The sequence below is a fragment of the Necator americanus genome, chromosome III (genome assembly GCF_031761385.1).
Source record: "Necator americanus strain Aroian chromosome III, whole genome shotgun sequence".
NCBI classification, from domain to species: Eukaryota; Metazoa; Nematoda; class Chromadorea; order Rhabditida; family Ancylostomatidae; genus Necator; species Necator americanus.
Window position 1 is genome coordinate 21,708,319 of NC_087373.1, and position 22,147 is coordinate 21,730,465.

Here is a 22,147-nt window from a genome sequence, read left to right on the forward strand (position 1 = left end):
GTTGCTTTCGCAATTTTTTCTCTTATTTGTACTCATAGTAGAGAAATGAATGGATATTTACCACTACTGAGGTTCTTTTCCGAGATGTTTGTTTGCAAAGATTGTCATAGTGTATGAAGAATGTAGTGAGTGGTCTTCGAAGACAACCTGTAGATAAGAAAAGTTCTTCCGAATGTGCCTGAGAATTCCCGTAAAAGTGGGAACAGGTGGCATTTGTGCTGAGGGCTGATGTATTAGGAACAGTATCCCTACTCCCTTCTTGATGCTCTCGAGAAAAAAAAACGGTCCTAGAGGAAAGATTCACTGCCATATCTCTAGAAGTTCTCTGAGAAAGGAAAACTACAACAGAAAAGAAAAGCTGTTCTCATCTCCGTAACATTTTCGTATTCACGCAATACATTGGAAGATGAAGGGAAGCGCTGAAAATGAGCTAAAACAAACTTTTTTTCCTAGTGACCTCTATGTAGGTTTCTAAATAGTGAGCCTGATATCAGATTGTTCAAAACCATTGAGATTATCATGCCCCAAATAAATATCGTCATTAAATAGGTTGGTTAACTGTGGACTTATTGCAGCCCATGCTTGCTCGAAAAGCTACGAATGGTTCTGCAGGAGATTGTTTCACGGCAAACTTTTATTTACATCTTTGGAAAGCGAGCTTTCTCAAAGTCTTAGCAGAATTTCTACACGAGTTTGCTGCTGATCGAAAAATTCCACGAAACCCCATGTTCACTCCAATGATCCTTCACTTCCAATAAATCACTCAATTCTCACAATATCAAAAATGTAATATACGGTCAGGGAAACGGCGGCGATTATTGTTTTCCTAAGATGCTGGAAAGGCGAACGTTTACGGAATGCACGGGGCTTGAGGCGCACGAAACAGTCTGAATTTCGCTGAAGAAGATTTATAGATTTATAGACTGCGCTGGAAAAATGCCTTTAATTACGTTGTTGTCTTGAGTCTGCACTTATTCTATCCGTAGCATAGCTGTGCTACAAAGCAAAAGATGACTTAAGATAGTAATAGATGAGTTAAGCAGCATTCAGATCCTGAGGGTTAACAATTACCAGACCTAAAGATGGAACCTTGCTCTTCCACAACGCAGATAAAGTCAGGGAAGATGTAGTTGGAAGGGAGGAAGGAGCACAGCGAGAACATGATAAGATACAAGTATCTCGTAGAAAGTGATGGATTAAGACGAATAAGGGCAACATTCAAATGCCAATACTTTGCAGACTTCTGAGATAAGGATAACCTTATAGGTGATGCTCTGTTAATATAAGTGTGGTGCTTAAAAGCATCAACCAAAAGAGTGAGATGTACCACCACCGTCGTAGCGCTGTAATTGTAGTGTTTTCACAGCGTCTATCCAATAAAGCCAGTTCAGTTCTTCATTTGTTTTGCCGTTGTAACAATATGGCCGAACTTATACCGGGAACTGGAAACAAAGTAGCCAAAAGATTCATTGCACTAAGCATCTACTAGTTGACGTGACCTGAAAAATGAAGAGATCATCTCAAGAACATGGCTCCAAGAAAGATTAGTTTTCATTAAGATTATATTTGTTTTTTGGATGAACCAACCTATTCAGTTGAGTTGTTGAAAGACATGCATTCGAGTTCAAGATCGCAGAGATTAATGAACGCGTTCGCGTATGGCACCGAGGAACCAAACAGAGTATCAAATTAGTGACACAAGTGCTGCACCAATCCACTGATACCAGAGAAATGGAAAACAGTCGACCTTCGACAATTTCGGAGCATAGGCGGATGCTGTGGGTTAATCTTACCACCTCCCTGCGCCTGTCTGCTCATTACGCTATTAAGGTTGCAATCATCCATTTCCCTGCTCAATCCACAAAAAGACGAAATGTAAACCTATAAGAAGTGTGTCTATAACAGCTAGCAGGAATTGTTGTTTTACCATTAAACTGAGGAATGAAAATTTTATATTTAAAAAAGGGAAGAATGAAGGGCCAGCCTTGTTGTGTTCGGGCGAAATTCTAGTGAATTCTGTTCCATCTTGTTCTTCTTTCTGCTTTATGGCACACCTGCAGGTGTTTCAATAAATAAATTTCCTGTAATTATAAACAACTATAAATTGAAAACAACAGAGAAACCGTCTGTTGAAAAAGTGTGCCTTAATAGGACGTTTTATTTTATTTCACCTTCTGTTCATATGTGTCACACTTATATTCTACAACTCTACAAAATAGTTGTTTTTCGGTCGCCACGTGTTGGCGTACTTTGAGTGCAATAAATAAAGAAATGATAAGCGATTTCTATTTTATAATTGTGTGGAATGGAATTAAGAGACATGTGGTTCTACTATGATGGCATAACCTGCCAACATGTTCTAACCCTAATTGAACTGCTGGAAGTTTTCTTAATAGGATCATCCCGGGCCCTTATGGCAACAGGCGCTGCTCAGTGTGCAATTCGTCACAGTCAAGTTTTTCTTTCTTGTTCTATGGTGTTTTTTTTCACAAGGGTCAAACGTGACGCCGGAACGGTGTAGTAGTACAAGCCGCTGCGCCATGGGAAGGGTTCGGAGTTCGCGAATGGTCTCGTCCAGATTATGTATGCTATACAACTCCTAATTGAAAAGCAATGGGAGAAGCAAAAACGCCAAATGCCTTCCCAGAGAGGCTAATCTGATATATGTGATTGAGATTAGCTCCTGAAATCTTCTCCGTTCACCCAGGCAGTCGAGGGCAGGCGGCTGCGAGCGCACCGGCAGGAACTCCCATCTCCGTCAGCCTGCATCACGGCACAGCCGCGTCTCGAGGTCGGGAAGGTGCACAAAGTATGGCACGTTAGTCTAACAAGATCTGGACAACGTCTCAACATCGAGCAGACCGAGTAAATGACAAGTGACGTAGCAAGACTGGCACTATCAGAACTGACTTCACAGATCTTCCGAGAGGGAAGCTACACACGTGAGACAAACGTTGCTGGCAATGCGTCCCTTCTTGGTACATAAAACAGCTTTATGAGCTACCAAAATTTCTCCATTCTACATACAATAGCATCATCGTGAACGTGGAGAAAAGTCTTTGATGCCATCAAGTCTGAAATATTCAGTGTCGCTCTCTAGAGCCTAATGAGAGGAAAGGAACAGGATAGCACAAAGCAAAAGGTAGTGGCCAGCACTCACATCGAGAAATGTGTAGGAAGATTGGTGCTCATCTGTACCTGCAAAAGAAGTTGTATACGAGGGCAAAGCGGTTCTGATTCCAAGTCATGTTAAACGAAACAAATGTAGTGGGGTCAAAACGACATTTGCGCACGGCGCATTTGCGTACACGCTCGAGACGACACTGTGGAGGCAGCAGTCGGAACCGAGATGAGACCATCGCAAACTGCAGCCGTGGGGGTGGTGCCAGCAGGGGTTCCGGTGTCTTCTAGCCGCACCGCTTCACCGCACCGCCTCGAGAGAAGCTGCGTGCGCAACTGCATCGTACTTCATGTCGTTTTGGCCCTACTGTGTATTCGAATGCAACAGCTATGAACCGTCGGCATAAAAGTGCAGTATCGGAATAGCACGACGCGTCTCAGGTAAAGATGGACGCTGTGCCCTCTTTACAGTATGCCGAAAGCTCCCGGTCCTTTTCCCTTCCTGGTTTTCAAACTTCCTAACCTCCCTTTCGTATCATTGTGCATAGCAGGACTACGCAGCCTAAGTAAACTCCTTTTTCGCTAGCTTTATATTTCGTTTCTAAGGCTCTGCGGGTTCTGATCTACGGGGTTAGAGGCGGGGCATCCTTACTAGTTACTACTAGCGGCGCAACTCTAACAACTGGTGGTCCGCTAACATCACGATTTCGTGGCTATCAAGGTCGGCGCTATGGTGGTCTGCTTTTCTGACGTTGCCTTTGAATAATCTGTTTGCTAAGTCACATCTTGTGGGATGACGAGGCGTTTGAGGAGTAGATTACACGTGTCTTTGATTTTTCCAGGCTCTGAGAAAGGCGAAGAAGTGAAGCCGAAACGTTAGCCAGAATAAAGATCAATAACAATCTTGGTTCTGCTTAGAAAGTAGTACACGATAACAATTGAGTTGTGAAATCGTTCACCATGTAACTAAAGGTCAACATTCGGCGGAAAAGTATATATCTATTCAGTTCATATTCGGCTGAAGCTCCTCAGCTTAGATGCTGTGTTCCGCTTCTCAGTTGTTGCCTGAGACACTGTGGTGTAAACTTCAGCTTTCTTCTCCAAACGAAAGTTAAGTAGTGGTTCAACTATCGGCTAGCTGCTTTTAAAGCTCTCTCCCTCTGCATTATTTTTGTGTTCGTAATTTTAGGTTGATTAGTCCTTTTTCTCACGACTTTTGAATGGAATGTCAAGTAGACCAATCGAAAAACCAAACTCTGAGCACTCTCAACACTTCTCCTTTAGGGTGCAATCAGGATTGGAAACGCCCTAAAATTGTTTGTGGAATCTGTGCTGTCTGCGGAGAGGGAGTAATGCCTAAAAATGTAACCTGCCGCTGGTTTTCCCTATTTGAGAATGGGAATCTTATCCTGCGTTCCTATCCTGAGAAGATGGATAAGCAATTCTTCTCAATTCTTTAACAAAGAAAAATACAACTAGTCGTAATGCTCCGTTTTTTCAAATATGTAGATACTCCATTTTTACTCGAATGATCTAAGGAAACAAGAATTACTCAAATTAAAAATTCTAATATTATTATCATGTAGAGCTCGAATTTCTACATCCAACTATGTATAACACCACAAAAAGTTTTCGCTTTTGCGAGCTTTTTTATTTTTACAGGTGAATTCTGAAAAATGAAATCGAGCGGTTCTGAGAAAAACTATAGAATCAAAAGTCATGAGGGTCAAATAAACAGTTCCAAGAACAGTTGGCTAAGCTCATAATCCCTAAACGAAAGTAGAGAGAAGTTACCGAATCCGACTGAGTCAACCACATTAAGGAGGCTGAAAGTAGAAGAAACACTTTATAAATTACACCAAGCCAGGTGTGGAAGAACGTTTAAGTTCAACGCAGATAAGGACTGGAACATAACACACTGAAACGGATGGCATGGACTTAGGATGCCCATCGTTTGCGTCAAACACCTGAACATAAATCTGTTCTCATAATTATTCTTCTAAGGTTATTTAGGCAATTACTGAAGAAACCCTGAAACTCTAGCTTAGGATGCATTTTTAGGCAGATTTACTGCATTTTGCGTCATTTCGAAAAACTGCCTCACACCGTTGAACATATCCGACAGATATAGGCTGTTGAGAAGGTGGTTGGTAAACGTGTCTCTCACCTGTAGCGTTCTCACCTAAGCGTTTACCACCTAAGTGTTTTCATGCAAAGGAGAAAAGCTCTTATTTCCTTCTGTTACTGAAATTTATAAGTTAAAAGGAATAAAAGGATAAATTCCACGGCGTCAACAAATCCCCTAGTGATGCCCCCACGCCCGACTCCGATTAGGAATCTTTTGCGGTTTGTGTACGAGTGTACAGTTAATGCAGTGAGACGTAGGCGTATCAAGTCAGTGTTTCTATCCTTCAAACAAGTCTGTTAACAATTCATCGACATCGGGGGATAAAATGCTTGATTTGCTTTAGGGCAGGTCCAAATCTTAGACCTACAGTAGCAGCTTAGAATAGAAATTAAAATTAAAAGTAAATAGTACTAAGCAAAACTAATTTCGTCATTTTATTGCGGGAAGTTCGAAAGTAAAAGACCCTTCAATGATAGTCCTGAAACTTCGTCTTGTGAACCTTGCAACTTTCTCTGCGTTTTGTGAGAAGGAAAATCATCAACGAATCAGGCGATGATCCAATCAACTTGAGAACTTTGGACCGATGACGATAAGCGTAAGACGAAAGATGTTCTTACGATGATCTGACACCCATCCTACACCTGCCTTTTCCAGACGAGTTCCATGTTTAGCGCACAAAAATGGTCTGAGTGGAAAAAAGGGTTTTTGGTAGGTGCGGTTGGGTGGAAGTGCGAGATTCCATGAATGGTCTCTCCGTAAAGCTTCTGAGCGATCTGAAGGTTCTTCAATACAGTCATGTCTTCCCTTCCGTTCCACCGACGGCCACTAGTAGTTCGGAAAGGTTACTAGTGTTATGACAATGCATATTGTTTTCTTCCTTGCATCATGCAGAGAAGTTTTAAGACGGCGGAGAGGGTGCGAGACGTAGTTCGTAAGTGTCGGCACGAAAAGCTACACCTTACAAATCCCTTCTCAAACCTGCATACGGATATTCGGTAAACCGAGGCCTTCGATGCACGCGATTCCTGAGTCTCTAAAAGTGCTTCGTTTATTGCTTTATTTTGCAAATTACATCCTGCTGCTAGAGTGAATCCAACATCGAAAAGTTCCTTTCAGAGGCCTATACTGTGCAAATGGACAGATTATGAACTAGAATGTTGAAATTCAATTTGTTACGTGTCTCTGAAGAAATCCGCACTTTTCAGTGTTTTTTTCAGGATATGATAATGGTAGATACAAGGACCTTTTAGGCTCCAAAAGAAAAGTCTCACAAAGTCCAGCGAAATCTTGTTCACCTTTCTAGCTTTCACCTTAAGACAGTGATCTCTGGTTCATTGAAAACCCATCCTATTTGCAGAATGATGCATAAAGGAATGATTTTCAGAACCATCCATGCATCCACCTACCTGCATCCCACATTCTTCAGCGTAATGTGTGTTGACCGCGCTTAATTTAAAATATCTAGTGATCGCAGCAGTACAGTTCCCTTCCTTTTTTCCTCGGAAACATAGCCATAAACACTTTACTGCATTAGAGAAGAAGAAGAATGATTTACCTGTTGATTCGTTGATTAATAGCATCGAACGATATTCTTTTGTTCCTCGCTTTCATCAAGTTCATCAAGAAGGAATTAAAAGTTTTAGGTATTTCCTAGAAAAGTTCCTGTGTCATAGAACATTGGAAGGCTAGAATGGAGCGTGATCTATACATACAAATAGCAAATATTTTTAGCTTTTTTTTTCCTTTTTTCCTAGATGGAAAAACATGTACATGTATACGTGCGTCGTTGCTGTGCTGCTCGTATTATTAGACACGCGTGTGAATTTACACATTTACATGGAAAACATTTACATGAAAATTTCCACTTTTACATAAAAAATTCCATTTTAGGACTTGCCATGGTTTCTATGTTGTTATGTTGTTATGTTGTATAATTATCTCTAGCGTTGGGCTCCTTAGTGGTGTTATCGCTATTAAAGCGAGCATTTGCACGATTGAGAAGAGATCCTCTCAACTTTAGCAAGGTCGATGGTTCAAACCTGCTCTAAGCTAACTAAGCCTTCCATCCTTTCAAGCTCAACAAATTGTTACTTGACCTGTCTGGGAGGATAAGATGCCGACCAGATGGTTACTTGCCGCAATTCATTGTATACTTGTATACGCAAACGCTCTTATAAACCTTTCGTAAACTGCTGCGACTTTTTGGTGCGCCAAAGTGTTCGAGCTCTTCAGCACCTCAGTATTTAATCCCAGATTGCTTTCCAACGACCAACATTTTTTCAGACACCAACTGTGTTCAGTAACTCGATCTTCTCGTTTTCGCATAGTAATTGGTTCTCAAAAAGATTTGTTTGGAAAGGTTTCATTTTTTATCAAATCCAGACTGATCAGTTATACGATTGCGTGAGCGAGATAGATTCTTAGTAAAATAGTGAACAGTGTAAAGAACCAACAACCTGGGGCACCTTCGAGAAATTTCGTGAATACCACGGCATGATAGCCCCAAGCACATAAGCCTGCACTTCCAGGAATTCTTCGTCAGCCGTCAGGTCCCATTTTTTTGGGAGGTTTGACAACCGGATGTAGATTGGGTTCTGGATTTTGTCTAGGAGAAAATCTGGCTGCGTTCTCAAAGCACATCCGAAGTAATTGACCGAAAACTATTCCGCGTTTTATCTCACTCATTTAATTTTTGCTTAGAAAGTAAACCAAAAGAATACGACAGAGAAAGAGAACCCCGCATCTCGAGGAGAAAAAAAGAATTTGTTTTGTAGTAGAAATAAAGGCTGAGGTGATTTTGAGGGGATTTCATAATTCATGTTTCTATCGCTGATAGTTCTCTTGAAAGGTGTTCTACTTCCATGTTATGCTTCTGAAACGTCCAGAATTCTTTTCTTTGCATGTTGCTATCGTCTTCTGCTTTTTCACACCTAGAAGTGGTCCTGTGGAGGAACTTCTTTCCCAGAATTACTGCACGATACACTTCCAATAAGGGGTGATCGTTGAGATATACGATTTCGTTCAATACAACAGGATCGTGATTTTTTAGAATAAATGTTAGAATGAGTTTCCAAGAAATTTCAAGGAAAGGATTACGCGCTAGGGGTACGGAAAAGCAATGTTGTTTTATGTTAGTTTTTTAACCAAGGACTATCGTTGTCATCGTCAACATTGATTGCCATCATTTTTCAGGTCTGGAATAGAAACTTGGCACATCAGAAAGCAGAAGTTCATCAGTAATAATAATGATTACATCATTGACTGAGGACAAAAATGTATTAGAAAATGCTTTGTCAAAAGTTTGACGAGAACTACTACTTTTGTTATCCATAATGATACCCTTAGTAGCCGCAAAAATGACTCTTACGACATGGACAGTATACACCTTGGATATCGTAGGTACGAAAGTTGATGAGAGTGCAACCGGTGCTCAGTTATCCTCGTTTCTGTTCGACCTCTCTCACACATCGGTTGTCCCTTCGCAACTTGGGATGCAGCAGCTGGTCGGTTGTACTGATGAACGAGAGGAGAGAGTGACTGGCACGGGGGAATGCCAGACACTCAGCATCTGTGGTCAACCTATATCCGCAGCTTGCTTTTTGGCACTGTCACCACTCCTATTGCTCCTGAAATCAGAAACCACAGCGAAGTGAGTGCCTCGTTATATACTTTTTAATCTGATCATTGAATGAATTGATCTCCTACTCAAGCTTTCTTTGTGGTCGAACTAACGCACAGTACAATTCACTGAACCCGAACACCTGATGCATTTAGCTCTTTAGTAGTGTGCTTTCATTATTTCAATAGTTAGGAGTTCCTACATGAAAATGATTTGCTTTCTGCAGCGATATCAGACTCTAATTCTTAGCAAGCTAGCCATTCTCTTGAGACCTTGGTCAGAGAAGACGAGTCCGGAGAACTTCGAACATAATTTTTTTAGTTCTACAAACATGCAAGGAGGTTTCTTCTGGATCTCCTGCAAAAAACAAGTTGTGGTAGTTGGTAGCAAAGCAGAAAAGGGAATAACCATTCATCATCTCTTATAGGCGAAACGCGCAGATCCACATGTGGGTAGTTTTCGACAAAAAGATAAGAAAGCGGTAAATTCGTCCTCACGTCAAACTTCGAAATGCATAAATCATATTTTGTGATCCTTGTTCTGCAGTCTGTAAATCATGGAAATGGATCTGATTGATGACGACAATAAGATCCATTCCAAGCTTTGTTCTAAATTTTCAACCAATTCTAAAAGGAAAGACACGACTGCTTCGAAAATACCAAAGTTTTTTCGGTCAACAGTTATTTGTATCGCCACAATACTCAGAACCAGTCTCCTCTTCATTTACTGCCTGGCTTTTTGGTGGATCTTATGGCCTTCGAACGACTAGGTTCGTCGTGCAGTGGGCGGGGATACCGGAAATGTATCGCTTTCGAAAGCAACAAGTCTCCGTGAACCCGAATGTGGTGGCGCCACAGGCATGTTTTACGCGGACACCGCCGAGAGCATTGCGTGCTAAGAAAGAGAGAGCTCCCTTCTTATGTGGGAGTTCTCTCGTGCCTCTCTTCCTCTTCTCTCGTATTCTTTGTATGCTATGCCGCCTGCTCCTCCTCCGGTGGTAGTTTACAATGCAGAGATCGATGCTTTGGCTTACCAGCCCTGCAGTGTAAGCTCAATCACCGCCATCAGTTTTATTCGCTCCTTTTATAATCTTGCTTCTTGGAATACTGCAACTGCGGAGTACAGCAAAAGCAAGGCAACTACGTCTCCACGCTGTGAAAAGCATTGCGATGACGCGGCGCCAATGAATGTGTATGCAACGGAACACTACAGCTCTCCTATTGCAGCATTTTCTCTATAATCCTGCATTCCACACTGTCCCAGCACTCACTTCTATTTCTTTTTCTCAGCATTAGCATGGTGACCAATTATATCTACGTCGAACACATGCACAACGACATCTGCTTTTCCTGACTGCAGTCGCTTACTCTGTGACCAAGGGAACGTTCTACGTTCAGTGCGCTGTCATTGCGAAGCATTTTCTATGTACTGATATCTATCCCAGATCACACATCTATAATTTAATTAGAATGGCTGTAACATTTATTAGTAGACTGTTGTTGGAAACCAACTCATGAGAAATCCTAGGATCTTTGTAGTAAAAAATGAATGGAATCGGTAATAAGCGACCATGTACTGTGGAATAGAAGTGGGGCAAACCTCATCTAGAATCCGGACATTGCTCCTTCTTTGCTCTATGAACTTTTGGTTAGGTACCCTGAAGTGTAGGCTCCTCGCCATCATCAGCTTACAACGCAGATATAAATGATTTGTTGAAGATATCAACAGAAAAGTAACTTCTATCAGTGACTCTCCTTCTCAACCTATTTGCTTAACATTTGCTACAACTGATGATTAGATGGCGATTTTTATTTGTACCAGCATTCGCTGTTAACCAGTAATTGTTATTAGCCAGTAATGAAGTTTTCGGTGGAAACCGGTGCTGTAGAACCACGATTAATAAGCCTATTATAATAAGTCAGAGCAGCAGATAACCATGATTCCAGCTGTTTGAATCCGCTCAGTTTGTACAGAAGTTTCTAAAACTGGATGAACTACGAATGAGTTTTTCATACATTTGGGCTCGTGTTAGCAGCAGTTTGAAAATGCTTGACAGCTCGCAATTTTTCTAAACACAGGAGAATCTTGCTGAAAACTAGTAGGTGAATCATTCAATTGGTATGCGTTTGTTTACAAAAACTTACACGTTAATTTGTAAATCTAATGAAACCTTGTTCATTTCTGCGATTGAAGTTTTCAGCCTAAGAAGGTTTCAGATGAGGTTTGTTTCCGGATTTCATAATTAACTTCAGACTCTGTGGATAGCTTAGAGGTTGTACTCCTGTAGGCATTGTGTTTGATGGAGCTGAAACTTTACGGTAGCGCATTTCATCGCACCAGTCATTCCTTTTCTTCATCCTGATCTCACCCTGCTTCCCTATCCACTTCTTCCCCCATTTCTCAGCAATCGTTAACATGCTAGCTGAGCCCACTCCTTCTTCAGAGGAAATGGAGGTAAATGAGTTACAACCGGGCCTGTCATCAAAAATGGCATAAAGCAATTTATTTGTAAGGTAAGAACGCCGACAACATTTATCAGAAAGTTCCAGTCTAAAAAACATGAGATGAGTTCGGAAAAAAGTAATTTGTTGCGATATAACTTTTACTAAACAAACCACTGTGAATACTACGGATCAATGGTGGTTGTGCGCCTAATAATGAGTCAGATAAGAATTGATTCTAAAAGGCGAACGGGAAAAAAACGGGGTAAACTTCCAGCAAATTCCCTCAATTTTCTTCTCCTCGAAATACCGACTCCATGGCTGCTGTATTCGCTTGGATTTCGTGCGAAAAAGCAGTAGAGTGATGTATAGCTCTTGCACACCTCAGTTCTACTGAGCATATGTTCTCCTTGCACTTGCTTGATTCTTCTCAGTTTCGAGAGATATCCTTCAAAGAAATATAATGGACAATGTACAAATAATTTAAATTGTTTTAGGGTGCGAATAGCCGGCGCTTCGGCGGACGGCGACAACGATGCTGTTACCCGCTCTTATAGCGGGACTGTGCATTTTTGCGTTCGAACGGCCGGGCAGGTAATTTCTCAAAATGACTCAACTTTTACAATCGAAGTAATCCTAGGAATTTGTATCCGCTGTTCTTTGCTGGCAATACAGCATCGTCAAACGCCAAGGTGTATCGCCAGCAAAGAAGAGCACATCTGTTGTTTGCTGGTGCGATTTGCGAACCCATACCGTGAGTATCAATCAGCGCAAGAAAGAACTCTGTAAAAATCATCCCAGATCTCGATTCAAATTTCGATGTGACTCATTGGTGCTGCCAAACGACCCGATAAAAGTGTTTAATGGATCCATACCACCTCGTAATTTAGATTTGTCGTTGACGCTGCTATTGCATGCAAGGGATGTGCTCCTCCATGCATTTGTCCTGGAACGAAGGGAGAAAAGGTAATGTCCTAGGGCTATTTTGTCGAACAAAATTACCATTGGGTAACTCTGTTTATTTGCAAAGTTCCCAATGTTTTGCTGGTGAAAACCTCGAATAAGAACTAGTGACTATCTAGACTCCTCAATCTTGCTAATTCATTGCAGGGCGTCCAGGGATTTGTTGGCGAGCAAGGTCATCCTGGTGTACCCGGCTTGGACGGACCTGAAGGACCAGCTGGGGCCCAAGGCATGATTGGCGCAGAAGGAGACTTTGGCGACATTGGGCCAAAAGGAACTCGAGGTGACCGAGGATTGCCAGGAGCACCTGGCCATCCCGGACTCCCTGGACTGGATGGACTTCCTGGAATCAAGGGTGAAGAAGGAATTCCAGGATGTAACGGCACAGATGTGGGACATATTATATTTGGAAAAGTTTTTCACACGAAAATGCATGAGGAAAACAAGGAATGATTATTCCAGGGTGTCCCAGGATTGCCTGGAATAGCTGGACCACCAGGTCCACCTGGTCCTCCTGGAGCTCCTGGAAGACCTGGACTACGAGGACCACCAGGAGAGGGAGGAATCAACTCAATAGGACGAAAAGGAGAAAAAGGAGAACCTGGCAGGGCAGGAATACCTGGTGCTCCTGGACATGATGGTGTTCCTGGTTTGAAGGGATCAAAAGGAGACCCTGGACCACATGGGCCTCCAGGATTTCCTGGTCCTCAAGGACCAAAAGGAAGAATGGGTGTGCGCACTCCAGGAGTTAAAGGAGAGAAAGGTTTGCAGGGTCCACCTGGTTTACCAGGTCCGCCAGGAACTTTCCCCGGAGCATCAGCTCCAGAAGAAATTGAAGTTCTCCAAGGACCTATGGGACCACAAGGCAAGTCATGAGCAGTGGTTTTGTTTGAGGTTCACCCTCACAATCATTATAAGCAAATAGCTGACAAAGAATCCATTTATTTCAGGAGTAAAAGGAGAGAAAGGTCGAGACGGTCCAGTCGGCCCGCCAGGAATGATAGGAGTTAACGGTGCAGACGGCTATCCTGGTCTGAAAGGACAAAAAGGAGATCCTGGAGATGCTGGAAACAGGGTATTTTAGAAAGGAGTTAAAAATTAACTCGTTGCAACTGACTCTACTGTTGCAGGGAAAACGAGGGAAAGATGGACTGTCTGGAGCGTACGGTGAGAAGGGTTCACAAGGAGAGCAGGGCCTTCCAGGTCTTCCTGGATATCCGGGGCCTAAAGGAGAAGCTGGAGAGCCAGGCTATTCGGGAAGACCAGGCGTCGAAGGAGATGTTGGACCTCCTGGACCATTCGGAGAGGGTCACGGCGATGCTGGAGTGCGAGGACTGCAAGGACAGGATGGAGTTCCGGGACCAAAAGGTCTTCCAGGAAAAGACGGTCTCCCAGGGGCAGTTGGAGTGAGAGGGCCGGTAGGAGCCCCTGGTCCGCAAGGAGCGCCTGGATTGGATGGAGTACCCGGTTATTCGGAAAAAGGAGATAGAGGGGAGGACGGATATCCTGGATTTGCTGGTGAACCTGGTTTCCCTGGAGAAGAAGGCGATTGTGGCCCGCCGGGAGAGGATGGTCTGCCGGGATACGATATTCAAGGACCACCCGGAAATGATGGAATACCTGGGCGAGACGGATATCCCGGCATACCTGGAGAAGTTGGAGAACCTGGTTATCCTGGGGAAAAAGGATTCCCAGGTGCAGGAGTGAAGAAGGTTGGTCCACCAGGTCAAATGGGCCTGGTCGGTCCACCTGGGGAGAATGGTGAGTGTATGAAACTTGTTTTTTCCTAAATTTCCTTTTGTTCGGCTCACTATCAAGCTAACTAATCTAATGCTCTATTCTGATGATTATCTCCTGATCTATTGCTTGCATAAAGTGAACTGTTTGAGGTCGTATTGGGATCGATGGCCTGCCTGGACCACCCGGAGAAAAAGGACCTAGAGGAGACGACTGTGGCTACTGTCCTGACGGTCTCCCTGGGCAAAAAGGCGAGCCTGGTGTGCCCGGAGTAGATGGATATCCTGGACCACCAGGTCCTGATGGAGACCTTGGGGACTGCGGCTTCAAAGGAGAACCAGGAAAACCAGGAGCAGCTGGTCCTGATGGGCTTCCTGTACGTTCCTTAAGAGTATTATGCAGGCAGCTATATAGGAAGAGGTTTTATATACTTATCGTTCAGGGATCTGTTGGACTTCCAGGAATCCCTGGCTACCCTGGCTTGAAGGGAGAGGCGGGAGAAATTATTGGCCCCATGGAAAATCCTCCGGGAGTGGATGGAATGAAAGGAGACCGAGGGGTTCCTGGTAGGTGTTAGAAAATAGTGGAAGTGTTAATAGTAACTGACATTTTCACCAAAATTGTTCGCAATGTGGAGTATCGCTTTTTGCACAATACTATTTCTAATGAGACTTAGAAGAAAATAACATTTTATAGTACTATAAGTAGAGTTCCGAATATGGAGAGCAAACGAGTGACTGAAGTTTTGTAAGTCTTGAATCAAGGAAATGAAAGCTCAAAAATTCATACCAACTCCTTGTTTCCTCGAGCAGTGAGCTGCTATGTCTGCTAAGAACGGCATCTCTATCCACAAGCCTTTTGAACACGTTCACGAAGGAAAGACTTACAATAAAGTTTGAAAAATACTGAGTAGAGAATACTGCAACACAAGGTTTTTTGCAGGATAATTGTAAGGGGTAACATCATGACAAAATTAGTTTATGGATTTCACTGTCGTGGTTGACAACATGAGATATTTCCTGGACACTTGCCAGCTTTTTTATATTTTTAACTCCGCTGAAGACTGATAACAATTATTATTACCGATTTCCTAGGTTTGCCTGGAGTGCCAGGTAAGCCTGGCCCAGAAGGATTGCCTGGACTACCTGGTCCAAATGGTGCGCCTGGATATCCAGGAGAAAAAGGACTCCTAGGCATTGATGGAAAACGAGGAAGAGACGGACAAGTGAGCAGCGATTTTTAGCCGTGATATTTTCTTTGCAATGGAACTAATCCTTTATAGATGGGACATCCAGGCCCACAAGGTCCTCCTGGCGACAGCTATCCGGGGGAGCCGGGTTACGCAGGCGCCAAAGGAGAACCTGGAGATGCTGGACAACCAGGATTTCCTGGAGCTATGGGGCCCCCTGGACCAGCAGCACCACAGGAAATCCTTCAAGGAGAAGACGGCGAGCCTGGTATCGATGGTCTTCCTGGACTGCCGGGAGAACGTGGAGCGGATGGATTACCAGGACTGCCAGGACAGGTTGCCTAGATTTTATTTGTTTTTCTCTATAGTGCCTAAAATAACCGACTTGTTCTGCTATAAATTAATGTTAGAACAAAAGGAAGGCAAGTTTTATTCAGTTGGAAAGCAGATTTGGTTGAGCGGAACCTACCTACGCTGAGCATTGAACCAATAGGGTCACTTTAAAACCAATTGACAATTAAGTGGAGAAAGTAAGAAATTAGGTTACATCTAAATTAATTTCGCCACAATATGTCTAAAATGTTGCTTTTTTCTTGGACTAGGTAAGCATTTTCTAAATCGCAGCCATCAGGTCTTGTCATTGCTGAATTTCAGCCAGGACCGCAAGGATTCCCTGGACTTCCTGGAGAGAAAGGTTCCGATGGTCTTCCTGGATTCCCGGGACTTCAGGGCGAGCCGGGTATGAGAGGACCTCAAGGCGATATGGGATTCAATGGTGCTGAGGGCGAATGTGGAGATGAAGGAGCAGACGGACTCCCGGGTCTCCCGGGATTGCCAGGCAAGTCAACGCAAAGGAGCAGACTTCGCAAAAAACTATGAAATCAACATGAAAATTATAGGAGAGAAGGGAGAAGCAGGATATGGTTACCCTGGAGCAGCTGGCTTCCCTGGACCTAAAGGGAAACAAGGAGACATGGGCTTTCCAGGACAGAATGGACAGCAGGGTCTACCAGGTCTCCCAGGAGCTCCAGGCTACCCTGGAGAACCCGGCGCGCCCGGGTTGGATGGAGTACCAGGAGTGCCAGGGTTAGCTGGAGAAAAAGGATTGATGGGAATAGACGGCAAACGTGGACGCCCTGGAAATCAAGGCCAACCTGGTTTGCCTGGCCTACCAGGATTGAAAGGTGAACGCGGAGTTCGCGGTTTCGATGGGCAACCAGGTCGACGTGGAAGTCCTGGAGAGATGGGACAGCCTGGCCATCCAGGCCCACCTGGACCACGTGGTCCCGATGGTTTGCCTGGTGAGGAAGGGCTTATTGGATTTCCTGGACTTCGTGGAATGCCTGGTGACAATGGTTTACCTGGACTGGATGGTGACCGCGGTGAAGATGGAGATGTCGGGTTAGACGGAATCCCCGGAGCTCCTGGAGCACAAGGAGATGATGGTAAATATTTTGTTCTCATCGCTGTGTTATTCAGAGCTCATCCGAACATTTGGCACATTTCAACTTCGTAACTAAGTTTTTCTGAGGCAAATTTTAAATTCCTGAAAGATTCACAAAGAAAGATCTATTTTTGATTGTTGCCTAACGGATGAATACACTCAGAATTCTTCTCCCAAGGGAAGTTTTGCGGAGTGGATTTGAGTGAATTTAAAGATGAACCTCACACATTCCTGCTAACACATCGTCGATTTTCTAAAACCTAGTAAACTTCCTACCCAAAGTCCACAAAACTAGAAACAAGAGCAAATGTGCATTTAAGCGAAGAAGTCTGATAACATTTATGTTATTAAGGTCTTCCTGGATTACCAGGAGCAGATGGATTGCCTGGACACAAAGGAGAGATGGGAGAGGCTGGACTACCGGGTGCTCCAGGAATGCCTGGTGATGCTGGGTACGTTGCTCGACCAGGGTTACCCGGAGACGATGGCTACCCAGGTCCCGAGGGGCCACCAGGTTTACCAGGACTTGATGGAGCACCTGGACTGAAAGGAGAAAAAGGCGAACCTGGAGATAGCTATCCAGGCCTACCAGGTGCGCCTGGAGAGCAAGGAGAGCCTGGACTTGACGGACTAGAAGGAGCGCCCGGTCAACCAGGAATACCTGGCCTCACTGGGGTACCTGGCCTTAAAGGAGAAGTTGGAGAACCTGGACATCCCGGCCCTCCAGGCTTAGATGGGCTACCTGGAATTCCGGGACTCGAAGGCGATTGCGGGGATGACGGTTTCCCAGGAGCACCAGGTCTTCCCGGCTTGCCTGTGAGTTTCTGAAGAACCTTATTTGTTTTGATCAGTTGGATTCATCCGTACAACAGAGTTGCACACGTTTTAGCTTTTGCAGAAAATTTGCAGGGCATGCAAGGACGCGATGGCGAAAAGGGATATCCGGGATTGCCGGGGGAGGCTGGCTTGCCTGGCCTTCCTGGATCACCAGGTTTGGCAGGTGCGAAGGGCGAAAGAGGAGAACTAGGAGTTCCTGGTTATAATGGTGCTCCTGGAGAAGCCGGAGCTACTGTAGGTTGTTTGTACAAGTTGAATATAGTATTATACTTTGTTCGATTACTATTTTCCATTCTTCATCTCATTTTTAGGGTGATTTGGGCATTCCTGGTGCTCCTGGACTTTCTGGAGATGCCGGTCCACCAGGACGAGAAGGGCAACCTGGCATGAAGGGAGAAAGAGGAGAACTAGGACCACCAGGATACCCTGGAAAAAATGGACTTCCAGGACCCATGGGACCTCCCGGAGATGAAGGTTTTCCGGGACCGCCTGGACAAGATGCGTATGGAGCGGCTGGACCACCAGGAGAACATGGTTTGCCTGGAGTTGATGGTTTCCCTGGACTACCAGGGATGCCTGGAGAAAAGGGTGTCGATGGTTTTCCTGGAGCTCCTGGACTTCCTGGCCCCCATGGAGAGCCAGGACTTCCTGGGGTCCCTGGAGAAGTAGGATTGCCAGGAATAGATGGAAAGAGAGGTAGGGTACATTTGTTAACTGGTATGAAACAGTGAACGTGATTCTATATAGGTTTCGATGGAGCTCCGGGTGCTCCGGGAGCTCCAGGCTTAGATGGAGTTCCTGGAGTAGAAGGAGATTGTGGTGACGATGGTGTTCCTGGGCAGCCTGGGCTTGATGGAACTCCAGGATACCCAGGAGAAAGAGGAGCACCAGGTGGGTCATTTCGTGCAAATCGTTCAGCAGTTAGGAACTCGACAATAAATAGCAAGAGACTAATGTATTTTTAGGACCACCCGGTTACCAAGGTCAACGTGGTGAAGAAGGGCTTCCTGGAATACCTGGAATACCAGGTTTGAAGGGTGAACGTGGAGAAGATGGTCTTCCCGGTTTACCAGGAGCAGACGGACTTCCTGGACGACAAGGAGCACCCGGTACGCCAGGACCAGTGGGATTACGACAAGAAAGCCCTCCTGGAGAGCCAGGAACCCCGGGGCGACCAGGAGACAAGGGTTATCCCGGATTACCCGGAGACAACGGTATTTGCTTTGCAAATTATTCAAGTTGATCTCAGCAGTGAAAGAGGCTTTCGTATTTTAGGGTTGCGCGGCCCTCCAGGAAAAGCAGGATATCCAGGAGCACCAGGAGAACCAGGTCTTCCTGGTCTTCCTGGAATCCCAGGACCAAAAGGAGAACTTGGACTACCTGGAGTCGTCGGCAACGCTGGCAGAACGGGAGCACCTGGACATCCTGGACCACCAGGAACCCCTGGTGGACCAGGATCTTGGGCCCCCTCCAGAGGATTCACATTCGCTAAGCATTCACAAACCACAGAGGTTAATTGCCGCAGTTTTTGGAATACTTTGCTCTGGTAAGAACTATCTTCTACAGATCCCAAGCTGTCCAAATGGTGCAACACCTTTATGGACTGGATACTCTCTCCTTTATGTGCAGGGAAATGGTAGATCGAGTGGACAAGACCTTGGTGAGGAAAGCTATGTTGAGAACTGGGAATGTGTGTAGAGAGCTTTACTTACTAAACTTTGGTGACACCTGCACGCTTCGCAGGCCAACCGGGTTCGTGTCTCTCAAAGTTCAATACCATGCCCTTCATGTTCTGCAACCTCAACAGTGTGTGTCACGTATCCAGTAGAAACGACTACTCTTTCTGGCTAAGCACCGAAGAGCCAATGACACCGATGATGAATCCCGTGAGTTCTGCTGTGATATCATGTTGTCTCTCTTTCTTTTGCTGAAGCACATTTTTCAGGTTTCCGGAACAGCTATAAGGCCGTACATCTCGCGGTGTGCAGTCTGCGAGGTGCCAACACAAATAATTGCAGTTCATTCACAAGATACGGTGGTCCCGTCATGTCCATCTGGGTGGAGTGGATTGTGGACGGGTTTCTCTTTCGTTATGGTACTTTTTTTATGCAATTCACTCAAATATTCTCAACTTTCTTTTCGCTTTGACCTTTATATTCGAAAAAGAACCGAAAATGGTCGGAGTGATGGCTTCTCTGCAATCCACATTTGACAGTCATGAACGTGCTCTAATTATCACTTCGATTAAAGCAGTTTTGGAGCTCCCACTCCCCAAAGAAAAAAAGACTAATCTCTTCGCCTCAGAGATTCCAACCTCGATAGTCTCCAAGCTCGCCAATTTTAAGGGGAAGGTGATAGAAAAGAGGTGGAATTGTGAGTAGTGTAGCACTCCCAGAAGTTCTACAAACGTTTCATTTAACCAGAATTTACTTTGGCAGGAAATAGAGGTACTGGTTAAGAATAGGGTATCGGTCCTTGCACCCTCATTATACTCTTGTGTTGTTATATGCAGCATGTAGTAGGGTACTCATCTCGAATGTGGCATCCACAGTGCTGACAACGACATTTTAGTAGTGTTTCATCTAGGATACAAAAGTTTGTGAGAAATACAGTTTGTGCAGAACATAGAATGTGGAAACATAACAATGCATGGGTACAAGACCCGTGCGAGCTTATGTCATTTCCACTACTGGCACATAAAATGATTTCCTTTCCCCCCTACAAGTTTTAAAAGGGCGGAAAAAACTCAAAATTTCTTGTCTTTGGACTTTCAAAGTCAGTATTACCGCTTATTGACTTTTAACACCGGTTTTTGTCGAATCACTGTATTACATGATTGTAACTGTTGTAAAAACTAATCCAGCACCATAACAACACAAGCAAAAATGTACTGCTGCTGATTCCTTCCACTCGCCGTCGAAGCTCCTGCACTAATTATGTACACACGACCGCATCCATTCCTATTTTGTTTCCCTGATGAGTTACGTCTTCGGAGATTCATCCGCCCATCAATGAAACAAATAATAGGTGCTATGGTTGCGTCGATGAGCCCTCGAAGTTTCGCATCTCATTTTTGGATAGTTGTACGTTCTTTTCCCGTGTAGTTGTCCTCTTTCACAGCCGATATCCACCGATTGATTAGAGCACCCGTATGAGCTGATATCACTCAATTGTGACAGTACTGCTAAATGTTAACGGAGTAATCGTTTGATATGCCTGTACAGACAAGAAAAGGTAGTGTTGTAAACTCGACCGTTCCAGGTAGGTACAGTTGACTCCACTTTGACAACCGAACCGGCAAACAACGTAGCAAAAGGCCGCTGTTTGTATGAGTGTTATATACATCGCCATTTAATTAACCGATAGTTACGGTTCCCGTCCAACTACGCTAACATTTCAGTGCATTTACTCACACGAAATCCTTTATTATCACCAACACAAATCCGCTTCTCCTAACCTCCCCTAATTCCCCAAGATGTTCGAAGTTGTCCTGTACAACGTTTCGTTTTTTAATTGCCCCGTATGATAGCAGTTCTCGATGTCTCTGTTCTGAACTTCTTCTAAATTCCGTTAATAGAGGTTGCTAAGGAAATCGAGGTCTCTGTACCACATGCATCCAGCAAAACGAAACAACACGTCACAATCACACTCCTGGAGCGTGAGGCAGATTGTAAAACGATTTTTTACAGCACACTGCGGCTGGAGCAGAAGGCACAGGACAGTCGTTGCAGTCGCCTGGTTCTTGTATGGAAGAGTTCCGAGCAGTGCCTTTCATAGAATGTCATGGACGAGGAACCTGCAACTACTACGCCACAAATCATGGATTTTGGCTTGCAATTGTCGACAATGTAGGTTTTTAGGTTTTGAAGAACGGGTTACTAACCAATGCAGTAAAAAAACTTACAAAGTATATTCTGGGCAGAGCTAATAGCTCCTGTTGACTCCATTTTGTGCTTCCATTAGGCGTCATCAACTATCAGCGATAAACTCAGCGTCGAACACAACCTTTGAGTAAATCCTTTCAGGACAAGCAGTTCCGCAAGCCGATGTCGCAAACACTCAAAGCAGGAGGCTTGAAAGATCGTGTGTCGCGCTGCCAAGTCTGTCTCAAAAATCGATAATGTTCTCCCCACTATTGATTACTTGCCATTTATCACTACCATTATTATTTGATGCCGATTATCTCCTAATTTAGCGGCTTTCTGGTATCATATCGATGATTTTAACTGCCTTATCCTGAGGGAATTCGTGTTGCTTTATTATGTATTATGCCTTATTTTTGTGCCAAAGTTAATTACTTATTAGCTAACGTAATAATTCCTGCCATTCGTTGAAGGACCTGCCACTCGCAGCACTTCGAAAACTATGTTTTCTGCCGTTTTTCTTATTTTGAACAGAAAGTGAACATCGCACAGTGTGATTGTTTTGCATTCGATTGTGCACCTAGTTCCCCCACATTTTTGTACCCGAATTTTGAATGGGTGATAGGTGAGCTGAAAGAGCAAGTTATTTCCAGAAAGAATGGCTGCCATAGGAAAGGAAGAGCCTCGCTCACTGCTGTTTCATGTTTCGGTTCATAGTAAACGCATATTTCCAAGTAATGTTTTCACAATTGTTGTGTCCGTTACTTATTTCTCATAGTACAAATGTTATGACAAAACTATCGCAT

The 22,147-nt window shown here is 44.2% G+C and overlaps 2 protein-coding genes across 3 annotated transcripts; both read left to right on the forward strand.

The window, feature by feature from the left end:
* Positions 1-8,580: 8,580 nt before the first annotated feature.
* RB195_010416 (uncharacterized protein) lies at positions 8,581-8,901 on the forward strand (the record flags this gene model as incomplete). The annotated part of the gene is made up of 1 exon (XM_064191409.1): positions 8,581-8,901. The coding sequence occupies one exon, from the start codon at positions 8,581-8,583 to the stop codon at positions 8,899-8,901; it is 321 nt and encodes a 106-aa protein (XP_064048992.1).
* Positions 8,902-11,843: 2,942 nt separating this feature from the next.
* RB195_010417 (uncharacterized protein) lies at positions 11,844-22,012 on the forward strand (the record flags this gene model as incomplete). 2 transcript variants are annotated; one of them, XM_064191411.1, is made up of 24 exons in its annotated part: positions 11,844-11,902; positions 12,199-12,274; positions 12,419-12,661; positions 12,734-13,136; positions 13,222-13,346; positions 13,402-14,032; positions 14,161-14,384; positions 14,451-14,574; positions 15,103-15,233; positions 15,291-15,533; positions 15,852-16,035; positions 16,097-16,642; positions 16,994-17,457; positions 17,551-17,712; positions 17,790-18,174; positions 18,226-18,369; positions 18,444-18,692; positions 18,754-18,989; positions 19,045-19,138; positions 19,222-19,364; positions 19,424-19,573; positions 21,168-21,326; positions 21,504-21,578; positions 21,995-22,012. In XM_064191411.1, the coding sequence occupies 24 exons, from the start codon at positions 11,844-11,846 to the stop codon at positions 22,010-22,012; spliced, it is 5,268 nt and encodes a 1,755-aa protein (XP_064048993.1). The 2 variants fall into 2 exon arrangements, with proteins under 2 accessions (XP_064048993.1, XP_064048994.1); XM_064191410.1 differs by lacking the exon at positions 21,995-22,012 and having other exon boundaries at positions 21,504-21,599.
* Positions 22,013-22,147: the final 135 nt, after the last annotated feature.